The sequence below is a fragment of the Corvus moneduloides genome, chromosome 17 (assembly GCF_009650955.1).
Source record: "Corvus moneduloides isolate bCorMon1 chromosome 17, bCorMon1.pri, whole genome shotgun sequence".
Lineage (NCBI taxonomy): Eukaryota > Metazoa > Chordata > Aves > Passeriformes > Corvidae > Corvus > Corvus moneduloides.
Window position 1 is genome coordinate 9,601,494 of NC_045492.1, and position 24,883 is coordinate 9,626,376.

At 42.7% G+C, this 24,883-nt stretch overlaps 2 protein-coding genes and 1 long non-coding RNA gene across 5 annotated transcripts in view; 2 read left to right on the forward strand and 1 right to left on the reverse strand.

The window, feature by feature from the left end:
• Window positions 1-2,755: 2,755 nt before the first annotated feature.
• GID8 (GID complex subunit 8 homolog) lies at window positions 2,756-9,352 on the reverse strand. Its single transcript, XM_032126861.1, has 5 exons — window positions 9,250-9,352; window positions 7,963-8,092; window positions 6,601-6,797; window positions 5,913-6,110; window positions 2,756-5,574 (listed from the first exon to the last, which is right to left on the reverse strand). The coding sequence occupies exons 2-5, from the start codon at window positions 8,078-8,080 to the stop codon at window positions 5,401-5,403; spliced, it is 687 nt and encodes a 228-aa protein (XP_031982752.1). The 5' UTR covers window positions 8,081-8,092; window positions 9,250-9,352; the 3' UTR covers window positions 2,756-5,400.
• A 66-nt stretch (window positions 9,353-9,418) lies between these two features.
• On the forward strand, window positions 9,419-14,364 carry LOC116452399. The gene is made up of 3 exons (XR_004243486.1): window positions 9,419-9,864; window positions 12,535-12,667; window positions 14,102-14,364. It is a non-coding gene; the product is annotated as an uncharacterized LOC116452399 (long non-coding RNA).
• An 891-nt stretch (window positions 14,365-15,255) lies between these two features.
• DIDO1 (death inducer-obliterator 1) overlaps window positions 15,256-24,883 on the forward strand; it is a 48,792-nt gene continuing 39,164 nt past the window's right edge. The window contains exon 1 of one of the 3 annotated variants that reach the window (XM_032126863.1): window positions 15,256-15,356. Coding sequence is in view for 2 of the 3 variants with exons in the window: in XM_032126862.1 (XP_031982753.1) it covers window positions 15,745-15,969 (225 nt within the window). In the remaining variant the exon portion in view is untranslated. Of the gene's footprint in view, window positions 15,357-15,599; window positions 15,970-24,883 lie in introns of those variants that run through there. The other 2 variants (XM_032126862.1, XM_032126864.1) reach the window with 2 other exon arrangements.

The window sequence follows — 24,883 nt, forward strand, 5'->3', positions numbered from 1 at the left end:
ACCTGCTGCCTCAGAGAAAACAAATACAACGAGCTTTCCTGCAAGAAGAGACTGAGGGGAACCATGCGTAGGAACCACATGGTAGCTTTCATTTAGTTGTAGGCTTTCCTCCCTTTATTTGGGCAGGAAACAAAACTATGAGTATTTTTATTCATTCTGCTACTGTGCCCATTTCCAGAAGAGGGAGCCAAGTCATGGTAAATTGCAGCCAAAAATGTAAACCATTGTTCAATGTATTTTGGGTTTTTTAAATTGTGTGTGTTTGGACTTCAGTTAACCTGAGGCAGGAGGGGAGATGAGTTCTGAGGTAACTAGCGAAGTGAAATGCATGTAATTAAGCTCAGAAAAGAACTGAAGAGGCCTTGGGCACCGTAGAGTAACCACAGATCCAGAAAAATTATGAACTCATACCCAGGTATGAGTGATCCTGTGTCCAGTCTCGCTGCTGAGGGGTGCAAACATTTCCAACGCTGACACTGCAACACTGAATCATACTTTTAGTGAGTTAGTAGATAATTTGGAAATCAAGCACAAGTTTTCCTTAGTTTTGTACTCTCTGGTTCCTCTCCTTGTCCTGCTCAGTGTCACCTCTTCAATTAGAAGCTTGACAAATTTGCCTCTCAGATAAGGAGCTACTTTCACTGTCCAAACCAGCTGCAGTTGAAAGTGTTTGAGTGCAGCATCCATCACATTTCCATAAATAAGTTTAAAGTGTAAAAACACAGACATCGTTCCTTCTACTGCTGCATGATTTTCTATAAGCAAACCTCCCACCAAGCTGATTAAATGGCAAATGGAATCAACTCAGAAAACAGGTGCTGACTAAAGAAAATAATCTTACACAAGAACACAACCTCCTCTCATTTTTCCCGTCTTCAGATTCATCTGTCAAAAGATTAAACCAAACAAAAGATTATCAGGTTAATATTTGACCTGACATTTACTATCTCTGTAGTTTATCCATACAATGGTTGAATTATTTGAAGATTTTATGAAGTTAAGCACAGATTAAGATCAAATCCTGAAAGGCTGTGAAAGGAGCAATAGGCTCATACATTCCATAAAGGACAACTGTTGTCTCCTGAAAGGACAGTCTGGCTGCAGCTTGAAAGCTCCCTAACCCAGAGCAGTTTTAATGCAACTTCTTCACAGAATAAAGAAAACACACGTGGGTTTCTACTGTTAAATAATCCAACTTGGCAAAATTACTAGGCAACAATACACTGAAAAATAGGCAAATTATCAGAGAAGTTGGAAAACTGAAACTGCTTGTAAATGAACAGCAACTTCCACGCAGAAATTCATCCAGGTGGGATAAGGCAGCAGGATATTGTTGGAATCCTCATGTAACATGAAGAGCATGACAGAACACGCAGGGCTTTGGGTCTGAGGTGCCTGAAAGCATTAACACGCAGCCCACCGGTGGTTTGACCAGCTCTGTATGTAACTCAATCAGATGAAGGCAGGAGGGGAGCACAGAGGAATAAAAATAGTTTGTAGCACCTGGAGGTGCCCATGGAGAAGTACAAATCCTTTTGAGTGTGCTGTTCATGAGCTTTGTGTTCTGTGTCTGCTCAGCTGAGCACACAAAGCACTGAGCAGGGCTGGGGACACCACTGCTCACACAACAGCTATGAACCCTCCTTGTCCCCTTTTGTTAAGGACAGCAGAGCAGAAACAATTCCTGACATGACGTGGCTTCTGAAGGGAAGAGAGAGCTACAGTGCAGGTCAGAACCTGTAGCCTCAAGGTAGATTTAGGGCAAATAGGATTCCACATCCTGTTCTGTTCTGGCTCTCAAGGATGCTCTCAGCTGTGGCTGACAGCAGCAGCCCCGTTTCCCGTGAAGACACAACACACAGGGATCCAACTCCATTTAATGAGCTTTGTAACCCACTTGGACACAAGGTGGTTTGAAATAAGTCGAACAACACTCAGCTAGTCAAGGATTCTTTTAAGTAATGCCTTTAAGCTTATACTCAAGCATACAAAGCATAAATTTTACAAATTAAAAACAATAAAATCACCCTGGAATAATGTAGTGGCTTTTCCTGTATTTACAAGGAGTGGAAAGGAAGCAGAATTATTTTCAATTTTTCTTGCAATGTGGGTGGAAGAAGCTGAAAGTGTTTCAATGAAATCATCTTAAAGAGAGAGAGGTACTTCACCTGGCTCGAAGGTGTATGTTTGCCTCTTCAAAAGTCTTGAGAGGAAATGCTTTACTCAAAATTCTGCTGTTAAGTTTCTGTGCAGCAGCCTCTGCTTTTCCAGCTATATAAAATTAAACAGTTCAGTAAGTATTTCTCAATGTACCACCACAACGTCATCTTCAGGGAAGCCTGTGATCCCCCACCCTTCACAAATCCCTCCTTTGTACAACAGAAGCAGCCACAGCTCAGCTTAGATTTGACAGGCAGAAACAAAACATGGGAACAGCAAAGACAGTTACAGGGAGGTGATGGCTTTGGGAAAAGGAGGGAGATTTGTAACCTAATCAAAACACACTTGCTATGCAGCCTTTCTGCAGAGGTATAAGACAGGATATTTTACAATCCAGCTTCTCCACATCCATAGCATAAATAAAAAAATCCTATTTGCTTTTACCAAAGGCAAGGCTGGGGGAGGATGAGTGCACCACCTCTAATGACCAGATCTGTCTGCCAACGTTGAGTTTGGAACAAATCTTCTTACAAAAGTTATTTTCATAATGTTCTAAATTCAGTGGAACAAAATATGTATTTTTACACTAAAGCAAACTGATCAAAGTGGCATTTAATAGTATTTGTTAAAGTGGTTATCTAACAAAAATGGGTTAACAAAAGCCCATTCATTAGTAGTCTCCAAACAAGACACCTCTCATGCATATGACAAAAATTCATTTGTGTACTGAGACGTCCGTTTACTGTGTACAATATTTCCATAAATTATGTTTCACAGCCCCTACCATTCAAGAATATTTCGAACAGATTATATATTATATTTGTATAAGCAAACTATTTTATATACACTAATATAAAGATCCTTAGAAGTACCAATATCACTACCTTTATGCTTTCTCTAAAATGCATAGCTTTCGAATATCTTCTTGCAGTTACCAAAAACTTTACAGATTAAAGCTGCTTATCAATGTGGCATGTTCATAAAAACAAAGTGAAATAGTTCTAGACTAATTTTATATTAAACCCCTTAAAAAACGCGTTTATTTTTTAATGGAAAAAAACAAGCTAGTGGAAATTCAAGTAATCTATGCTCAATCATTGCTCAAATACTCTATGGAATTAAGGTAGCGTTCTAGGAGGACAGTGAACTTCTCACCCAGGGCTGTAATACTGCATTTCTCATGGAGAAAAATGCTCATCATGCCACAAAACCGCACCACTTTCCACTTCACCCGGGAGAAGCTTTACAGGAGATTCAACAACACAAGTGTCAGAACAGAGGAAAAGCGGATCAGTTCTACATGAAGAAATTAGAGCTATTCCAGTTTTGTTTCTGCAGTTTGTTATTAAACAAAGTTACATTAACCATACAGTTTCTCACAAACTAAAAGTTATACATGGTTTTCAGACATCAACCGACTTCAAAAAGAAAAAAAAATAATTAAAAAAACCCCAAAACAACCAAACCCACAACTGTTAAAAGTTTGGTGTTAGAATAACCAGTCTGGGTGAAGGAAAGCCAGACTGCTGCCGTAGTTAGGGGGCTACTGATAGCTTGTTTGTTATATATAAACTGAAGACCTCCCTACCACAAATGCCTCAAAGTGAAGAACAGAACGATCAGTAAGAAATGGGAACAAATGATTTTGTTACATCCATCATCTCGCTTAACCTTGGCGCTCTGCATCTCTCACAGCTGCTTAACAAACAATGGCTTCCCCCACAAAATAGCTACACAAGCAACAGTGTTCACAGTAATGCAATCAGTAACAGGTTTTGTTAGTTCCCCTAAGCCAGGTGTATCTGCAAAGCTTTATACAGTTCAATGCGTTAAGTATTCCAGTAAAATTAAGTGGAAACTAAGTTTCATTCTACAGGGTAATATCTACCATACAAGACTAGATTATGTACAGTATGGGACTGGTGTGACAACTGCCAGTGTCTCACGATGTTAAACTTTTTCACTCGTCAGCTTGCTCTGTGCTCAGCAAAACTTGATATATAGACCTAAAAATCTAGAGATAGATTTGGCAAGATTAGTGCTTCCTACCACTGGGTGTAAACCAGTGTGCAGCGCTGCAATCGCTCAACCAGAACATCCCATACCCAGAAGATTACAATTTGTTGACTTGAAAGTCTGGACTTCACACGTAAAACATTAAAACTATAGTTCTAACTGGAGTGAGGACAGTCAGTAAACAAATACAGATGAGGATGAACTGCATCTCTTCAGAAAGGTATGGAAGAAGTGAGAAAATGCAAATTTCTGATTTTAGACAGCCCTGCTCTGCTTAGCTCAAGGCATAAAAACAGCCCAAGTAGCTCTAAAACTACAGTTCTTACTCAGCAAGCATGAAGGCAGATCCTGCACAAGATGATGCATCAGAGGCTTCAACAAGCATCTCTCCCCACCACTTGATTTCCTAGCATAAGCCTCTCAGCTTACAGACATCCAGTGGCCTTCAAAGCTGTAGCAGCCACCTGGAATTGCTGCAAATTTAACATAGAGGGGAAAAGGCCCCTGTTAAAAAACCCCCTCAAGTGCCGCTGGGGCCATTTTGGTCATTGGTGAATATTAAGAAAAAGCCTATTTCCATCAATACTCCTCCTGAAAAGATGGGTCACTGATCCATTATGAACATAGCTCTCACCATATAAAGCACCAAAAAGTCAAACAAGGAAGAAAACCAAACCAAAACAAAAGTCCTTAAATTATGATTTACAAGTTTGTACACTATTTCCTAAGCAAAAGGTTGACCTTACTGCAAAGTTTATAGATGAAAATTTGACCAGTTACTTTTAAGGGGAATGTGTATCTGGCTATAACTTAAAGGTAGAAAATATTCACTGTTCTATATACACATTTCAAACAGGAGACAGTTAAACTGAACAGTTGCCAATATAACTCCATATTAACTCACTGGCCACTAAACTAGGCATCAGCAGCCAATTAGAAAGCTTGAGTTCTGTACTTTTAAAAATGCTATTTTTCCTGTCCTGTTTAATTGTTTTTTTTAAAAATGTATTATAGTGCATAGCCTAAGTCAGACTTCCAAAGAGATACAGCGCCTTTCAATGCAGTTTTTGCAGCATTTAAAAGGGACTTTTCTCCCTTCAAATTAGATGTTCATTGAAAAATCTGAATCGAGTGCTGTACTGTAGTAAAAATATTTCAGTCACAGACTGATATAAATGTATACTGTGCAGTACTAAGATTGTTTGATGTCCATCTGCACACATTTTACTTGGGCTCTTCGATCGTCCCCTTGCTGAGGTCTGTCATTTTGGGGTATTTCACTTTCTTCTGGTCCAGCTCATTCTGAGCCCACAGTAGTAGTTTCAGTAATTTTGCCAACTTGGGTGTTGATTCACGATTTTCATAGTCTAGAACAGCTTGATTAACCTCACTCCATACCTGGAAAAGAAAAACTGGAGTTCAGTGACAGTTTTCGTAAGATTAACACTGCTAAAGTCACATACACACTGGGAAGATCACACCTAGTGTGCTAATTCCTCACAAATGGCCAGGACAAAGCTCCACAGACTACAAGCCCGGAGAAAGCAATGAAGAGAGCCAAGTAGTTGAATACATTTGGAATATATTAACACCATTTTTTTAAATTTTGCTCAAGAAACACTTCTGTTCTTTTGCACATCACTATGTAAGTTTTTTCTAACCATTTCAAAAATATTTAGATTTCATTTTCATAACATACATATAAAAGACATCGGTTCCCTTTGAGAAAGGACTACCTTCTGTCGCTGCATCATGTTCAGCAAGTCTCCAAATGGTGATTCTTCGGGATTATCAAAGGCAAGCAGAGCCAGCGTGCGCTCCATTTCTGTCAGGCATTCCCTGCTCTCCTCCCCTTGTTCTGCTAATTGGGTCTGAGCAAATTCCAGAGCTGCCTCTGTCTCACGCTGCCGAATCAGTTCAATCAAATGCTGTTGCTACACACGAAAGACACAGCAATATTAGCCCAACAAATTAACAAATCTCCACTATTTCAAGCCTGGAAAATTCAGACACTGGTGTGTAATTTGAGACAAACACTAATCTGTAATTTGACAGTTTCACGTCAATTCTTCTCAATGTGTGAGACAAGGAGCAGCATCTTGGCTGCAAAATTTACTGAAAAGGGGAACTTGGTGCTTTTGAGTAACAGGGTTTGAGAAGATGGGTTACTAAAGGAATTCAGAAACTGGAAGCTGGTAACTCACAGCCCACTGCTGTTACAGGTTTTTATGTTAATAACTGTATAGGGTGCCTCCTGCACCATTCCACAAAGTTTCCCATTGCTACAAAAAAATGCCAAGAACACCCACAATTGCATCCACGTTCAGTCACAAACCTCCCAACATAACCTTAATTTCTTCACCACTTTTCCCACTCTCTCAGCAAACTCTAAGACAAAGATAAAAGTTTGCCACCTGTCCTTACCTGCAAATGAAAGTAGAGATATCTGTTGGTATCCAGCAGCTCTGGATGAAGGCTGTTTATCAATGCAATGGCTTCCTGGATCTGTCCTTTCAAGATCATCTCGCGGATTTTTATCCTTTCATCCAGAGTCTCTAAATCCACACTGGGTTCAATTCCAGACTCCATCCGAAATTTCTCTGCTGCTTCTTTAAAGCCCTCTGAAATAGGAACATTTTACCCCTAGGATGTATTGTATGAAACACTTTAGAAGAAAACCCATCCGCTTAAATGAAAATATTTGAGAGATGCTTGTGCAATTTGGAGGTTTAAAGATTAACCCAAAATTGTGAAAAATTCCTCTCTATTTAAGTAGTTATTTATCCAACACGCATTTAAGAGCAAATGCTTAATTTATTCTGAACTCATGTACTCTCATTCTCCAGGGATGCAACTCGTAGTCCAATACCTTTTAACCTGGAAGCCTGTTTTATACTTAAAAAAAGCACTGTGCTTGTTACAAATTGAGATTGTTAAAGTCACATTTTCAAAACGTGGGAGGTTTTGCTTCACCCTCCAGCCCCAGATCTGTTTACACAGATCCAGCAGTTTTTCTGAGAAGAGAATACACAAGAAGAAATAATTTTGCTTTCTTCTATAGTATTTAAGGTCATAACAGCTCTTTTAAATCCCAGGTCTTGCTTTCATAGACACAAAACTGATTTATACCACCCACTAAGATGCTCTTCCTTCAGCCCAGAGGCTTCACCCACACTCAGTGTAAACAGGGGTGTAGATGGCTACAAAGGCCTCCGCCCCAGCACAGCTTCCTGGGATGGCATGCACCTAATTGCTAGGAACAACTCCTGACGAGGTCTGGGTTGCTCCAAGTATAAAGTCAGGCCATGTGCTGAAGGGGTTAATGTCCTGGTCTCAAATTATTTTGACAACAGTGCCCTTTCAGAGTTTATCTTTCTGCACAGTTAAAAACTTGCTTCTAATAGTTGTTCTTGCAGCTTTCAGACTGTTATTTAACAACAGCAACTTATCTTGAGCTGTTTCAATGGCACAAAAAAGGACACCATGGAGAAGCAGGTCATGTTTACAGCGTTGCAGAAAACACTTTGCTTTCTCTACCTTTTAGCAGAAGAGTTCAGGCTCATAAATGTCATTCGTATTCCATGAAAACTGCTCAGTCTCTGATTCTTTGTCAGTCTGCAGCTAAGAGAACACCGGAGCAGTTGTTGGCTAAGAGAAGCCAACAGCAATCACAAAGTCCTCATAGCCCTTAGTTCCACTCCATCCAGTTCCATATTCTACCCCAAACTGTCTGATAAAGTATGTGACACACATTAAGAGCCTCCAGACATTACCACCCCTTTTTACCTGTGACAAGGTAGTTCATGATAAGGCGGTTCATGTCTGCTCTCTGGATATGTAAGTTATTAAGTTTTTCCATCCATTCATCTTTCGTGATTTCATCAGGTTTTTCTGCATAACTCATCCTGGACTCTAACTACAAAAGAAAAGCATTTCATTTAACATGATTCAAGAAAAAATAAGCTTAATGTGTGTAAGAACTGTGTTACTGCCATCTTTAGAGCTTCCTATGAGCTCTTTTAAATTAGTAATCCAAAACTGACCCTTTTATCTTAAGCTAGTTTTGCATTTTTTTCCTCCTCATCCCTGCTCTCTTCCACATCTATTTGCCAGACTCTAAAGCTGCTTTCAGAAATCTCAGAATAAAAAATTCAAATACCATCTTCTTGTACTTACTCTTAAATCCACTCCATATAAATACTGCATAGAATTCACACAGGACATGCAGCATCACAGTGTGAAACCAGTGAATCAGAGTTTGACAGCCAGCCAGAAAGACTGTGACAAGCACTTATAGCAATGCCTACGTAAACAATATCTGCTTTAAATTTGCACCCAAACTTCGGACAGCTCCATATATTGCACAGCTACAAAACTGTCCATGATACATTGCCCAGTGTACAACTCAAAGCCTTACACCAGCTCAGTTTCGCTGTCCCCAAAAGTTCTCCTGCCAGCTCTACTAAAACGTTATCTCCACTGTTTTTGTCGACAATATTTTTGTTCGGATTGGTAGGCAAAGCACTTTACCAAAGCCGCATTTAATGAATTCTACTTCCAAGTAACGACCACGGGGGCAACGAAAGGGGAGGACAGGCGACCACAACAACAGCAACCGGCACCGCCACCCCTGTCAAACATCACGAAAGGCAGCGCGACTCCTCATCGCGAGCCGCTTCCAACAGGTTCTCCCTTCTCTAACCCGCGGCCGAGGCCGCCCCGCACCCGGCAACTCCAACAACGGGAGCACAACCCGCCCGGGCCCCGATCGCTCCCGGCCCCGCGTTCCGCCGCTCCCAACCGCGCTGGGGGAACGGGGCTCCCGCCGGCCCGCGCTGCTGTTGCGGCCCGGCCCGCTGCGAACCCCGCTTCCCCCGCCGCCCCGGCCCGGCCCTGCGCGGGCCACAGGGACACTGGGCCACGGGAGCGCTGGGCCCCGCTCGCCACAGGCCCGGCGCCTCCGCAGTGGCCGCGGCGGGCGAGCTCCGGCCGGGCCGGCGGGTCCGGGTCAGGGTGAGGGCCCCGCTCCCGCCGTGCCCCGAGGCCGGCGCGGCCCCCCCGCCGCCATCTTACCGCGCGCGCCCGGGGCCGCTCCGACGCACGAACGCGGGGCCTCCGCCGCCTCCGCCGGGCCGCAGGCGCGCGGGTCTCGCGAGAGCGGCGCTGGCGGCCAATCAGCGCGCGGGGAGCGGGCGAGAACACGCGACCGTGGAGCGGGGCCGGGACAGCGCAGCGGCGGCCCGCTCCGCCCGCTCCGCGCTCGGCTCACGGCACCGAGCGCCGCCCCGCCACGAGCAGTTGAGGCAGAGATTGATCCGGGCCGTGCTCGGCGCGAGGGGCGCAGGAACCGCCGTGTGAGGCGGCGGCGGCTCGTGCGCGGACACAGCGGGGTCGGTGGGAGCAGCAGTTTTGTAGGGAGTGGCCGTGGGAGCTGCGGCCCCGCCATCTGCCCGGCGAACGGGCAGGGCACAGCCTGCGATATCCGTGTGCGGTCCTTTCCACGTGTGTTGATCGGCTGGGCCGGGAAGTGTCCCGGCTGAGGATTGATGGTCTCTGTCAAAACGCGTAGTGGTTGCTGAGGCGTTGATGAACCCACCGCGGGGTCTGTGAGTCACTGCAGAAAAGGCAGGAACGCGCTGTTGCCAAATAGGTTGTTGCACCCGGTGAACAAGAGGCCAAAGAGTCGAGGTATTTGATTTATTTACAATTCAGCGCAGAAATGGGTGCTACATGGGGAATCCACAAAGCCAGCATACCAACGATCAAAATTTCTTACTATTTATACACTTTAGCAAACGAATTATTGTTCATTGGCTTAAGTTGATTAATCCGCATGCTCAGTTTTCTCTTTTGGATACATCAGTGGTCACGATCTGCCCCTGCCCTAATTACCTTTAACCCAGTTGGAGCTGATTTTAGCACAATTGCTGAATTGGCTTTATCAGTGTCGCCCTTATCTTGGAGTTCTGTTAGATGGTCTTGTGGCCCATGAGTTCTGCATTCTTCGTGTCCACTGTCATTGGTACCTCCTTCTTCCCAAGCTTTGTTAACTTCCCAAAACTTCAAAGAATATCCTTCCTTCAGAAAATTTTACATATTCCACATTTTGCAACAAAACCTCGATTTGTACAGTTAAAGGGAGAACAGGCTTAAAATACACACTTTTATGTGTGAAATGCTGCAAATGATACTCCTCAGGAAAATGTAATTTCACTCAGACTGGGAATATGGACATGGCTGTGCACTTTTCGCTCTTGTTTTTGTAACTGCAATAAAGCCTAGGCTCCAAAACTCACTTTCATTACAATTGTGCTTACGTTGAAACAGAGAAAACCCACAATGTAATAAATATTTTATTAGAACCATAGAATATCCTGAGTTGGAAGAGACACACACAAAGAACAAAGTCCAATTCCTAGCCCTGCACAGACAGCCCAACAATCCCACCCTTTTCCAAATGCTCCTGGAGCTTTGGCAGCCTTGGGGCTGTGACCATTCCCTGGGGAGCCTGTTCAGCACTCGACCACCCTCTGAGTGAAGAACTTTTTCCTAATATCCACCCTGAACCTTCCCTGACAAAATTCCAGCCATTGCCTTGGGTCCTGTCAACTGGTCACCAGAAAGCAGAGATCTGTGCCTCAATTACTATTTTATTATTTTAATATTATTTTAACTTAGTTCCCCAAACAAAGCTCCAAGTTTATAAACAATGCAAAATTCAGGACATAGAGCTTCAAATATTCAGTAATTCATGCTGTTAGTTGTAGCCAAAAAATAAGGAAAGCTACAGCCTGGCAAATATTCCTTTTGATTGGAGAGGGCTCTTTCTAGGCTTTGATCTAAAAACGAATCTCAATGAATTTGACTCATTAGGAAACATAAACATTCAGACTATTTTTGAGGCTGTTGGCTTGTAAATCTGTCTCTGGCTTAGGTATCCTGTCCTGTTCTTGTCAGCTCCTCCCTAAGAGGTGGAGTTTCTCGGGAGACTTCCATAAAGTGGGAGAGAGGATGCCCTCTCTATGAGGATTTCTTAAGGGAAATATGCTCTATGCAGAGAGGATACAACAGAAGACAATCCATACCACAGTTGCTATTCACAGGTAAAGATTAAAGAACAGATGTAGTTGTCTAATGCTGTCTAATAAGTAAAATAATAAATTGAAATAATAAGGTAAAAATGTGGGAGCTGCTGTTTAGCAGCAGTTTGACTGTGTGGTGCTGATCCCTGGTTTTCAGAGGTTGGGATGGTTGACCAGCTGCAGCAGAAGTTTCCCTTTTCCCCTTCATTGTCCCTGAGCTAAAGAAAAGTAAAAATGGGCTAAGAGCAGCTGCAGAGCTGTGACTTGTCATGAAAAATAATTTGATGCGTTTTGTTATTTTTTTTTTTAATGTTTTTAAGAGTTGGTATTTCTTCTGATCATAAAGATACAAAAAAGAAGTTTGTAATGATTCTATGCAGAATATCATGGCCAGCTGCATTTCAGCAGGAACCATAGTGGTAAGAAAAGGAGGAATAGCTTCAAACTGATAGAGGGCAGGAACATCTTCCACTGGATGAGGTTTGTCCAAGCCCCATCCAACCTGGCCTGGAACACTATCAGGGGTGGAAATTTTGATCCATGCCTTTTTTTCCCTTACTAATGCTCCGAGTACAATGAAAATTCTGCATGTATGGGGAATTATGCAGTATCTTGAGTAATAAATGGTACGTATTTTATACTTCAGGAAGATACAAAGCTGTGCAACAATTCAGGGGAAAAGGTTTCCTACATAATTCTCTCTTTTCCTAGCACTAAATACTGACTTCTGTCAAAAACTCTAATATTCTCCCAAAAGTTGGAACAAAACCTTTCTTTCATTGCTGAGGGAGAACTTTGTAGGACACTCCTGTGACTCCCAAGTTGGATTAAAATGCATGACTACTTTGCTCTTGGGAAATTATCCCAAAGTATGGCTTCCATATGCCACAGTCTTACAAGAATCTTACAGTAATGAGGGCAGGAGTAACATGGAAAGTTGGATTCTTTGGGGGCAAGATGACAAAACTGAGATTAAAAGAAACATAACTGTAAGTGCAGTTTATAGATTTTTTACATGAATTAGAATTTGTTAAATCCTAATTTCAAAAAAGGTGTTTTGATGACTAATATTTGGAGTTACGTGGAGCGAATCCCAAACCAAAGTCACTCATTCCAAGAGAAGTCACAAAAATGCTTATATTGAAGGGAAGGAATTTATCTAGAACTGGGGAGGGGGAAAATTCTGCAAGTTTGTGCCAGCTGGTAGAGAAGGGGTTTATTTTATTTATGTGAATGTGATTAACCCTCATTAAAGTATTTCTCTGTGTTCATCTAGTCTTTTTGGAAAATAAGTATCAGGAGCCTTGGAGCATCAAGAATCCTGAAGAGGCATTACCTTGACACCTGATGTGTCTATTTTGTGATGTGCAGAGCTCTGAGGAGAGAGGCCTTTTTCCACTAAAAAAAAGGTAAAGTTGGAGCATAGCCAACAGAAATTAGTCTCTTCTGACTTAAATGTGTTAATTATCTGTTAAATACAACAAAATCACCAGAGACTGAGGAGGGAGGAGGACTTGCTCATTTGCTTTCATCCTTGCTCTTTTCATGGGCTAACTCTTATCTCCAGTTTTTCTTGGCTGCTGCAATTGGCTCATTCAGAACAATCGGTGAGGGAAAACTGAGGGAAGGAATGAACATAAAATAAGTGTTGTATTTATATTTAAGGGCTTTGCATCTTCAAACAGCAGTTAAGGGAAAGGTGGGTGAGAAGTGACATCCCAGATCTGGGGATATTGTCTCTGTCCCACACAATAGTGATGTGTTAATGTCTGTCACAAGGTTTTATGGGTCACATGTAACAACCCTTGTGTGAGACACTACAAATATAAGTGAGGCCAATTTTAGGAACCCAAAGTTTAAAAAAAAACATTAATTATGGAAGCCCAAAGGATAAATAAGTAAAGATGTATCAGCTGCAGGAGAAAGTCAGTGCACTGACCACACAAAAGGTTTTGGAAGAAAGTGGAAAGTTTTAAGGAGAGGTAGTGCTGAGGGATTTGTAGGTATCTGTCCTGGGGACAGTATCTCAGCATAAACTTCTCTGGTGTCTAAGGAGAGACAGGTAAGGTGCTTATTAGACTGTTTTAGAAGCTGATTGATGGTTATTTGTAACAGTTATTACTAGGATTTCCCAGCAGAGTTTTCATTTCAAACCAAATTACCAGCATGTTACAGGAGAGGAGGCCTGAAGTGAAACAAAACTCACATTATAACCAAAAAAGCTCCTCCTGCTTTGCTGCCAGGATAATGTAGATTCAGACCAGTAACACAGGAGTAAATTTCCCAAACTAAAGGAAATTAGGCTTTAACAGGAAAAGAATTAGGAAGACAACAAGGCAGGGAAAGAACTGAGGTGTTGATGATGAACATGACACATGTTTAGTCAGCAAAGGTAGATCTGGCTTTAACACAAAGGCGTAGAGGTTTTGTGGTTGAAAGTGCAGCGTGCTCAGGTGGCATTCACTGGGTGTGCACATTGCACCACCATTATGTTAAAGTGGTGCAAGCCTCTTACTAAATGTGTGTTAGAGGAATTTAATACCTGTTTCACGGCAGGATTCCTTATGGCAGGCATCCCCTGTTCACTGCTGCTGTGCAATTCCTTGTTCTGCGTGTTCCCTTTCTGTTGGTGTGTAATTCCTGGGTTTGAGCACTGATGCTAAATTTATCCATTAAAGTATGTTATTAGCTTTTCCTAGAGCATAAATCACAGTGCAGTTTGATCTACCAAACCCTAAAGTATTTCCCCTCCATGTTATGTCATTTATAGCAACTCTGTAGCTGCAGAACAAAATCTGAATTCCTGCTTTACCATAATTGTGGTGTTTTGTACTTTTGCACAGGAACCTGTTGTGGTTTTTTACCTCTTGGTGTTCCTGGGTGAAGTATTAAAACTGCGCAGTTTTACAGCTGGAGAAAGAAGCTGACTGTGCTAATAGCAGCTTTTCCAACATTATCCTGAGCTTTTGCTACCAGAAGTCTCATGAATAGACTCCTAAAAGATGTAATCAAATTACTCGACAGAATCCTGTAATTCTGTGCAATCATTCCTAAGCAGTTTGTTGGGTTTTTTTTCTTCACATTTTCATTCCTTAATCTTAGTGAACACTCTACCTGTCTGGAGTCCACCTGAAATCCACGTTACCAACCCATGAGGAAAAATGTGCATGATCAGGGTAATCAAAGAGCCAAACCTCACACATCTAAAGGCTCTTCAGGTGCCCAGGTCAGGGGTCTCTGTATGGTGTTGGGGGTGTCCTGTACTCCTTGGGATCCCTCAGTGACTGTGAGGTGTGGATGTTTCTGGGTGCCACTGACTCAAAAAGTGACAGAAGGAACAAACCACATAAATGGAAGTTAACTGTAGCTATTTGTAGCAGTTTGGATCCTGGAGTGGCTTTTGAGTAGCTTAACCATTGATAAAGGACGTTTCCTGTGGAGGCTCCATGTGTTGGATGGGCAGATTCAGACAACATTCCACTCTCAGCACTCCGTAACTTGGAGCCAGAGGAAGGCATCACAACAGCAATTTGCCAAACAGTGTGAGTAGAATAGAAAAACCAACCAAGTCCCAGTGGAATGCGCACAGGTGGGGAGCACAGCTGCTGTGAGCAGGTGGTTGTGCAGCAGCAGCCTGGATCCTCTGCCATGTTCCTCCGGTGTCCTTCCATGCTCACGAATCATGGCTAAAGCTGCCGTTCCCGGGATCAGCCCGGGTTTGCAAGCGGACAGACGGGAGCGGGCCTGAGGGAGCCCCGAGGGGCGCGGGGAGTGAGCGCAGAAGGGGCATAGCCGCCGCGCTGTCCGGGGAGCGGCCGCCATGGCGCCGAAGGCTCTCCCCGTGAGGAGCGGCCGCCATAGCGCTGAAGGCGCTGAGGGGCGGGGCCGCCGCTCTCCCGCCCAGCGCCCGCCGGGTCCTCCGGGAGCCGCGCGCCAAGGGCGGCGCTCTGGCCCCGCCGCCGCCATCTCGGTGTCGATGGTGGCGGGGGCGGGGTGGGGCAGCTCCGCCCAGCGCTGCCGCGGAGAGAGGAGGAAATGGCGGCGCGGCGCGGCTGAGACCGTCGGCGGCCGCGGTGAGAGCCCTCTTCTCTGCCCGCGGTGAGTGCGGGAGGCGGGTGGGGGAGCACCGGGGCGGGAGGAGAGTGGGAGCGGGGCCGCCGCTGCGGCGGGGAGGTCGCGGGAAAGGCGGCCCAGCCGCCTTTGGGCTCGCTATAAAATGGAGGCGGGCGGGCGGCCGGAGCGGCTCGGGTGCGGGGGGGGGGCGGTTCCCCGGGGAGCAGCGGGGCGCGGGTACAGCCCGGTCCGGCCCGGTCCGGAGGAGGCGGCGGCTCCGTGCGGGGCCCCGGAGGAAGCTTTTGGCTCACGCCGCGGCGGGGCTGGAGCGGAACGGCCGCTCCCCGGGTGGAGCGGGCTGAAGGCGGCTCCTCCATCTTGGGGGGAAGGAGAGGCGAGGAGAGGCCGGGTGTGCTCGGAGCCCGTCGCCGTCATGGCCACGCTGACGCCGGGAAGCTGCTTCGTGACGGCACCACCGACTGTACCCACCGGCCCCGGGCCTGCGCCGGGGGTGCCTGGGGCGGGGGAGCGCCCTTGGGGACCCACAAACCCAACCGAGCGCAACCGAAATCGTTCCGGGGCTTCGGCAGGGGGGACGGAGACTTCCCTGCCTTGGGGAAATGTTTTTCTCTGGGCAAAGGAGGGGATCTCCTTATTGGTGAGTTAAACACGGGGAGTTGAGCTTCATCATGTTCTGCTGACTATTTTGTAGGGAGAAAAACCCGAATATTTAGACAGTAGGAATTATTGGCTGGCTTTAAATATTTAATAAATTCCTTTCCAGTAACTATTCCTTATCCCTGGCACTAATGTACTTAAACGGTACTAATGTACTTAAATGCTGTCTTTTGGAGGTGATGATAGTTTGGAGCGGTTTGTCTGGCTCGCAAAAACCATTATTCGGTGGCAGCCAAATTTTGTTTCATACATAGTTTTCAGTTTATACCTCCAAGCGGCAGCGCATGTTTTAGTTGTGATTATGAAAATCTAACTATTTTAGCTTGTCGTTTTTAACTTGGAAACAATGTTACAATCTCGTAATGTATTGTAAAATGAATGTGTATTACACTCGCCCTGCAGTTTTTATCTTCAGTAATTTGAAACAGTATAACGTGCTCTTTTTCTTGCTTGGGCTTTCATGGGTTTTCCTTCCAGGAACTTCAGGGAGGAAAAAAAATGCTGATTCCTTTTTATTTAACTCAGAAGAATGTATATAGCATTCCTAAATTCCCTGGGGTTTTTGTTTGGTTGGTTTTTTTCCCCCTGGATAATAGAGTTGAGATTTTTTTCAGAAATAGCTCTTTTGAATACTTAGTAATCACAGTCGTGTTTAACTGAATTCTTTGGCAGGTGATATTAAAACTATATTTTGCCGTATTTTATGAGAACTTTTTCACTGTTTGCTTCTTTGTGTATTTTCCTCGGTTTTCTTTTAAGGGGTAATTTGAATTAGTTTAGCTTTAACAGTCTTGGTGCTGCTTCTACAAACAAAATTTGCCAGATGTTTAACCAATTTGATTGCTGGTCAATGAAAAATGAAATGTAGTTACTCTCCAAGTGTACCATATACTGTGTTAATTGTAGTAGATATTCTGGGTTGTGCTCCACTTTTATGTGTGCCAGCTGCTTGTTATCGTTCCTTGACATTTAGAACTTTCTATAGGAATAAATATAGAAGTAAGCTCAAAATAGCTGTTCAGCTAGGCCTTAAATTTTTTTCATTTGACAGTTCCAGAAACATGTCAGGCATAAAGGTGTTTTAATGCACTTGGGTGAAAGAGTGAAGCCTCACGTTGGCCTTCAGCCTCCCTTGAGAGTGCTTGACTCCAATGATTTGAAAATCAAATAATTGGTGTTTTCAAGACCAGCCTTTCAATCTTTATTTTTTACGAAGTTTTTGTGCTTTTTGTTTCTATAAGGGATATTTTCTGTTGGTATGCAAATGAAGGTTTTGCTGTGTCGCAAATATATGTACAGTGCAAAAATGCCTACAGTTTTAAAAACTGTTGAAATATGAAATAATAATATAAACTAATATCTGTTCACACTGTGCTTCAGAGGGTGTTTTCATATAATTGAAAGATATATTTTGCATTAAAAAACCAAGTAATACCGAAACCCTGAAACCCCCCAAAGCAATGCAAATAGAATCAAATGTGGGTTAGTAGATAAAATTGAATAAATATTTTTTCAGTGTCTAGTGGACTCCCAAAAGCCAGTGTTTGTTCTGCTTAATCCAGCTTCACTACTAAGACTTTCTGGCAGTTGATCACATTATTTGTTTCTGGTTTAAGATAGTAATTGTCTTTATAGCTGTAATTTAACAACTGTGGGATTTTAATTCCGCACAGCCTGAAACTTTAAGCTGGAGGTATTTGTGGGAAGAGGAAGAACAAGGATTAGAGGGGGTTGGGCTGAGAGTTACGAAATATAACTGATAGAAGTAGGAGAAGGGCCTGGACTGGGCAAGAGTGGGATTACATGGCTTTAGTGGTGTCTCTGCACCAGTTTTATTCTCTGGTTCACTTTCTGCCTTATGTCTCTTGTGCCACAAGTAGTAGGGCAGTGGTAGGAGATTTGAGGAGAGGATTTTAATAGAAGGGAGATTTCCCCAGTTTATGCAAAAGCTGGTTCCTCTTTGTGTGTGCAGTCAGGCCTGACTTCTCAGCTCTCAGTGCTTGGAGGGTTCACTGCTGGGAAGTTTTTATCTAACGCAGCTTCTGAAAGAAGCAGATATTCCACAGGTGTTACTGATGCTGGTCTCAGGAGCACTGATAGACTTTGAGTGTAAAAAGCTTAGATTTCCAGTTAGGCAGCTCAAACGCACAGATTTAATGTGCATTATGTGTGTTCTCCCAGTAAACTCTAATCAAAACTGGAAACTCAACTGTGTTTACTGCATCCTTAATAACATAATCAGCGTGCTGTAATTACTTCCAAATTTGGAAGGAGTTCATTTCTGTTTACTTCATTTAATGAGGCTGTTTTGATGAAATAAGAATGAAAATGATAGCTAGTTTCAGAGGTTATATTTTGGCTTACTTTCTACAAATGAAATAAGGGAAAAAATTGTAAAACCACGTGATTGTTTTATTCAACAGCTGTACTGGTAGGGTCAGAAATTATAGATTATTTATAAACAAACAAGATGTGGGATTGTGAAAGGTTAGACTTTAGGATTCTCTGATTTAGCTGTTGGATTTACAGCTGAATGTTCCTAACGGCTCTGATAAAGAACTGGTAATTTCCGTGATGTCCTGGTGGAGGAATGCCAGAGGGTGTGAATTGCCTTCCCAAAGAAGTGGTTCCTGGGCAGTTGCTGAAGAGATCAAGTTCAGTAGCAGAAATTGAACATTAGGCAAATAAATAGTATGTATTTGCGAAATATTTTCATTCCAGATGATGGAACAGGAGTGCTAAAGATCCTGAGTGATACCCAGGCAGTGTTTGTAATTGATACTTCTGTTGACTAAACTTTCAGCCATGACTTGTAAAATTGGCTATTGTTGGAGTCTTTAGAAGGTTTCTTGTGCAGAGATGATTGTGCTTGGGCTTTTAATCTAAGCATTTGACCACCTAAAGTCGTGGTTACTGTTTCTTAATCTGTATAAAAGGCAACAGGAAAACAGCAGAGCTCTCTTCACTGCTTTGATTTTGCTCACAGCTTTCCTTAATGGGCAAAATCTGTTTGTTACCTGAGTTTTGCTCATGCTGGTCAGACCCTGAAAGCAGAAGTAAACCTGACCCAAAAATTCAATTTTTTGGGGGGTAAATTTTCATTTTTAGGGCAAATATGGGATTATTTTACTCAGAAGACTGTGACTAAAGGCTTCAGAAGGTGTTGTAGGAGGAGTGAAATGCCAAATGTCAGTCTGCTACTAAGTCAGTATCTGCCTAGGCTGTTAACCACCCATGGAGTTCTGACTAGAAAATAAAAGTGATGTATGTAATACTTTTCTTCCCACTTAAAATGAATGTTTTCATAAATGCAGAAAACACTACAGTCAATATGAATTTTGTTTCCTAAACACGGTTACGGGCTTACAGCTTGGAGGACGTACACAGCGTAAGTGCCTTGTGTTAGGGGTTACCAAAGTTCATCAGTGCTGTTGTCACGGTTCTGTCCCCAGCTGCTGACACAGAGCTGTGCTGGCAAAGCCCCTCCTGCCTACACACCTATCTTAGAATCTCTTTGCCAATATAACTACTTCTTCCAAGGAATTTGATTGAACTTTCAAAGTCTTTTCCCCCATCCCGCGGTGAACTGCTTCCCTGCGTGGTGGGGCCCATGATAGAGCTGAGGTTAAGTGTGCAGCTGCACTGGGAACCCACTGCACAGAGTGGTGCTCACCTGCCCCACCCTGCAAACAGCACAGACAGGTAAAAGTACAGTTTTGCATATCTAATTACACCAGTATGAGGCACTCGTGCCAGCACAGTTCTGTTGATTAGGGATTGTAGCCCTTACTATTCCTGACTTGTGCAATTTTGACAGGCAACATCTGTAGTACAGATAGGATCTGTTATTAAATTGAATGCTTGTGTTTGCCAGATATCTGATGGGCCTGCTGCTAAAGTGCCTTGAGTATTTCTATGAAAAATTGCTATTTAGCTGAATTTAATTGTGAGAACTTCAGTCAGCCTCAAAGAAGCTCTTTTTGCTACTTACCCAGAATAAAATGCTACTGTAATGCCTGGTGCTGTTCTCATTCTGCTACATGACCTACCCAGTGGTCCATCCCTTCTTCCCTTGACTGCTTGGGTCCTGTGTGCTACAATATGAAGTAAGAGGGTTTTAACCTGAAAGACACCAAAATAAACTTCAGTGTATTTGTGTTTTGCTTTGCATAAACCAGGGAGCTGCTCTGTGTTTTTGCTTGGTGCAGTTCTGTTGTACTATGGAGTTGCTCATTGTCTTTGCTCTCTAACTGCTGCCGGGCCCAGTCTGTGCGTGCTGCTAATGTGATAATCTGCTGCTGTGCACACACATTAAATTCATCACTTCCAGGAGGTCCCACATTCCCTGCAAATGTTCAGGAATGCTGTCCTGTGCAAGCACAGGTTTCCATCCTGTGAGGCACTGGCCCTCCTATGAGGCTTATGTAAGGTAAGTGAGCAGCCTGACAGGAACCATGGAAAGCCTGATGGTGTTTTAGTTTCAGACACATCAGAGAGGGTTTGTAATGTGTTGACTAAAGGCATTTTAATTTGGAAAGGCTAATGTTTTTATTATTGCAAGTACAGAGACCTTGTGAGTTATCTTGTTATTAAGGGAAGCTGTTTCTTTTTGGAATTAATCCATTTCCTTGTATTTTAACATGTAAGCTGTCAAGTTGGTTTGCTCTGAAGTTTATTGTTAAGTTAAACTCTTCACTATTTTCTACTTTTGAAAAGTATTGATCTTGTGAAATTTATGAATGTATTAAGCCTCATTTTTCATGATGGAAAAATCTAGGAGATTGAAAACTCGTTTCTGCATATTTGAAAATTTTTAAAGAGTAGTTAATGTTTGTTTACATTTTAAATCTCATTAGTTCATTGGCGTCAACACTGTGTGTTGGTGGTATGTGGTGTCATGTGAATGTGCACTTAATGGGCTCTCCTGTACCAAGACAGGATGAGTGTTTTGCACCATACCATGAACATTTGAAATAACTTTTCAGCACCAAACATAAAAACAGGCAGAAAGTCTGCAGACCACAAAGCTACACTGAAATGTCCTGAGTGTCCTGGGTGCAGAGAGGTAGTAGCGATGGGCTCTACTGAACAGTTCTGGCACCACATCATTACACCTCAGGGTCCTACAGTACCTTCAAAGATTTCTTCAAAAAAACATTGGAGAGGTTGAGGAAGGGGATCTCAACAGATGTGTAGAAGCCTCTGGATTAATTTTTTCCTCACCTGCTCCCTCTGGTCATCTCACTTCATTGGAGTGCTCAGGTGTCCTCAGGGAGCTTTGCCCTCCTGTGGTGTGGGTACCATAAACACCCTTTCTTTCCACCACCTTCAAAGGGTGCAGATTCTTCATTCTGCGGTTCAACCATTCTATCTTGGGCCAGCCTGATCCCCTAAACCAGTGAGTTCTTTTCCATTACTTTTGGCAGGGACTTGATGGGGTACTCCCCAACATTGAAAAACGAGGCTTCACAAGGACTAGAATCTCTCTGTAATGGGAGACAGGGAGGCGAGGGCAGAAGCAGCAGGTCTGGGTGAACTGAGGTGTGGTGTGAGACTGGACTGTAGGTGTCTGTGGTGCCATCCCTGACAAATTAATACCCTGTTATGCTCTGTGCATCAGAGATTGAAATACTATCCTGATACTAAAAGCTACCTTAAAACCAGATCTTGGTGATAATTTCTCTTAATTTGGCTGTATAGAACTGTTCTACTGGCCTAGAATAATTACTGCTTCCTGCAGTGTTTAAGAGTGCAGGTTTCTTAAATTGGGCTGGATTGTTCTTGGGGAGCATGACTGTGCTACTGCTCAGTCTACATCTTGCAAATTTACAAGCTTTTTAAGTTTTTTAAATGGGAATAATACATTGACTCTAGAATAGAAAGGAAAGAACTGCCACTTTTAAGTTGTTAGTATTGTGGGTAGAGGAGGTGGTGGCTTTGTTTTTAATCTTGAAATTAATTTACTTTGGTTAATGATAGCCAGCAAAGCACTTAGAGATAAGTGCTTTGTAGTGTTGTTTCTCTTTGGTTTTGTTCTTTTAGGTCTAACTATAATAAGCATTGAAATACTGTGATTTTATGCAAATTCAATTTTTAATGTGCTATTTCAAATGTGAACTTCTGGCATAAAATCTTTGTATTTACCAGGAATGTCTGGACTTTTGACCTTGAGCTGCAGCTTGGCTATGGCAGTCAAGTAGTGAGATAATAAATTATTTGGAGTGAGGGGGAGAAGTTAGGACCACAACAATTTTCTTGTCTCACAATATCCAGACTTAACTTTTAGGACTGTGACCTCTTGTTCTTCAACTCTCATTGCCTCTCTTTGTCACAAGGTCCATTTCACAACTGTTTGGAAGATGTCAGCCTGCCTTCTTAGGATACACAACTTAGTGAGCAGTGGATATGTTTTACATGAAAATAAAAGGCCATGTGCTGGCTGTAGTGGGGGGTCTGATTTTCTGTTGCTTTCCATGCTAGTAGAGTATCTGTTCTTGTATCTTTCATGGCTGAGCAGATGGAGGGAACATCTCCAGAGCCAGGGCAGAAGCTGTTCCTGCTGTTCTTGGGGGTCACTGGATTGCACTTTTGTCCCTGGTCTCACTGGAACTGCTTGTTCCTGTACAGAGTAGGTGATGCCCTACTGGCATCCTTTGGGCTGCTTTTGCAGTGCTTGTTGATGCAAGGGATTAATTTTGCTGCTGCTTAGCAGGTTTCCCAGCTATCATGTTTGCCAAAAAGGGATGCAAAATAACTTTCAATGGGATCAGTCTTCTGAGTAGGAATGCATCAACTAAGACATACCAACATTTCTTTTATGTGCATCAGAAATTATATCCTTATATGAGTTCTCAGACTATTTTGTTTTTCCTCGCGTGGTATTACTATATTTGCTGATTAGGAATTTCTAACACTTAAAGAAGGCTATCGCAGGCCAAGCCCAGTAACTCTTTACAGGGAATAAAATGAGAAAATAACATAAATTGTGACTGAAATAACTGTTACATCATTCTGACAAGGATGCTTTCTTCCCTGTTTGTAACTTCCTGCAGTTTCTTTGATATTTAAGAAACCTGACTGGGATATCTTTGTTTCAGCCAAGTACTTTGCATATCAAGCTAATTCTGAAGAAACCCATAGAAAAACATAACCAAAACCCAGGTACAAGTCATTCTAACTTAAGCTGGTATCTTATATAGTGGAACAGACTGTATTTGCATTAGGACATGGACATGAAATTGGTCACTGATGAATATACCTGCTTTGAAAACCTAGGTGGTGGGAAATCATGCTTTGGATTTCTTTGCACATGAGAAGAGTCTGCCTTCTCACCAACTTTCATGTTCAGAACCTTATGCTGGCCATTGCGGTTGTTGAGATTTCTGTCCTGTCCTTGGGCATGGCCATTGCATTTCCATAATGTATCTAAAACGATAACGGGAGTTTCAGTATAAAGACTTTTAAAATCTAGAAGATGTAAATATTGTCTATCACAAGTCTTAAAGAGGAGTGAATCTTCCTTCCATGGGTGTTTGTGTAGGGGTGAGTATGTGTGTGATCTTTCAAAATCACTGACATTTCTGTAGAGTTCTCCATGTGAGTAGCAGATAAGAGAATGAATAGGTTTCAGATAGTAATCATTTGGACTAAAGTATTCGTGCAAGGGGCTGGTATAATCCCTAATGAGATACCAGTATTGGTGCAGATCACAGCAAATTGGCTGAGTGTTGACATCCAAGATCAAGGAATAAGATGAGGCCTATTTTGCTATCTAGATGTGAGAATGAGGGAATAAAGATCTCTGGTCTTTCATACTTATTCCTCAAACACTAAATAAAATCCCCAGTAAACTGAATCTGAAGAATTTATCCGGAATACTGACAGACTATTTTTGTACACAAGTCCTCAGATAAACAAGAAATGAAGTTACTTTTAGTACATGTTAAAGGTTTTACTACTAGGCTTCCTTTCAAAATCATTTTATAGAGTGAAGTCTTCTCAGTTACCTGAAGCAGGGAATTCTTAATGTAGTTAAAACTATCAGCTCCAGAAGAGACAAAACCTTGATGCTGTCAGAGGACCTATTGAGTTTTTTATTTCCTCTTCAGGGAAATGAGAAAGACTAAAAGTAGAAATCCCGATCCGAATGAATATTTTTCATGATTTATTGAATTGGCCTTTATCTAGAAATACAAACACAAAAAGATGGGCCAGTGTTGGTGTTCTTGAAAAACTTTGTCACCTCAGATGAAGATGTTATGTTGGGCATCCTAAAAAGGGCTTAATGAAGTTAGCAACAGCAGATCCAGGTGTCTTCACAGCCCATCCTGCCATGAATATCTCAGCTCTGTGTTACTGGCAGAGGTAATTGTCCTTTTTCACCTGAGATTTCTAAGTGCTGAGTCACAATGGCAGGCAGTAGATAAGAGTGTGCTTCGATGAGGTTTGGTCTGAATGTGAGAGGGAGATGACAAGCGGGTTTTTTGTTTGTTTAATGAAGGTATGTTGGAGATGAGATTTTTAATGTGTTGAAAGGTGTTGCAGTAGCAGGATTTGAAATATGGGACTCTCTTTTCCATCTCTGATTAAACTGGCTGCCGAGTCTGCTCTGGAATTTTTTCAGTCTGTGTTTTCTGAGAACCACAAGGGTTTGCAGTAGTTGGAGAATCCACAGGGCTACTGAATGGGACTGCTGGGCTCTCTGCTCCTGCAGTGTGGCAGCCCTGTGATTTCGGGTTTGTTACTGCCTGAGAATAGTTGACCATAATTGAAATTAAAAGCTTGTGACAGTTCTGTGATTTTTCTAGGGTACAATACCTCTGTGCTTCAATTGCTTCTGGAATTTAAGTCCAGAATGAAATCAAGTGCCGAACTTTTTTTGGAAAAATTGAAAC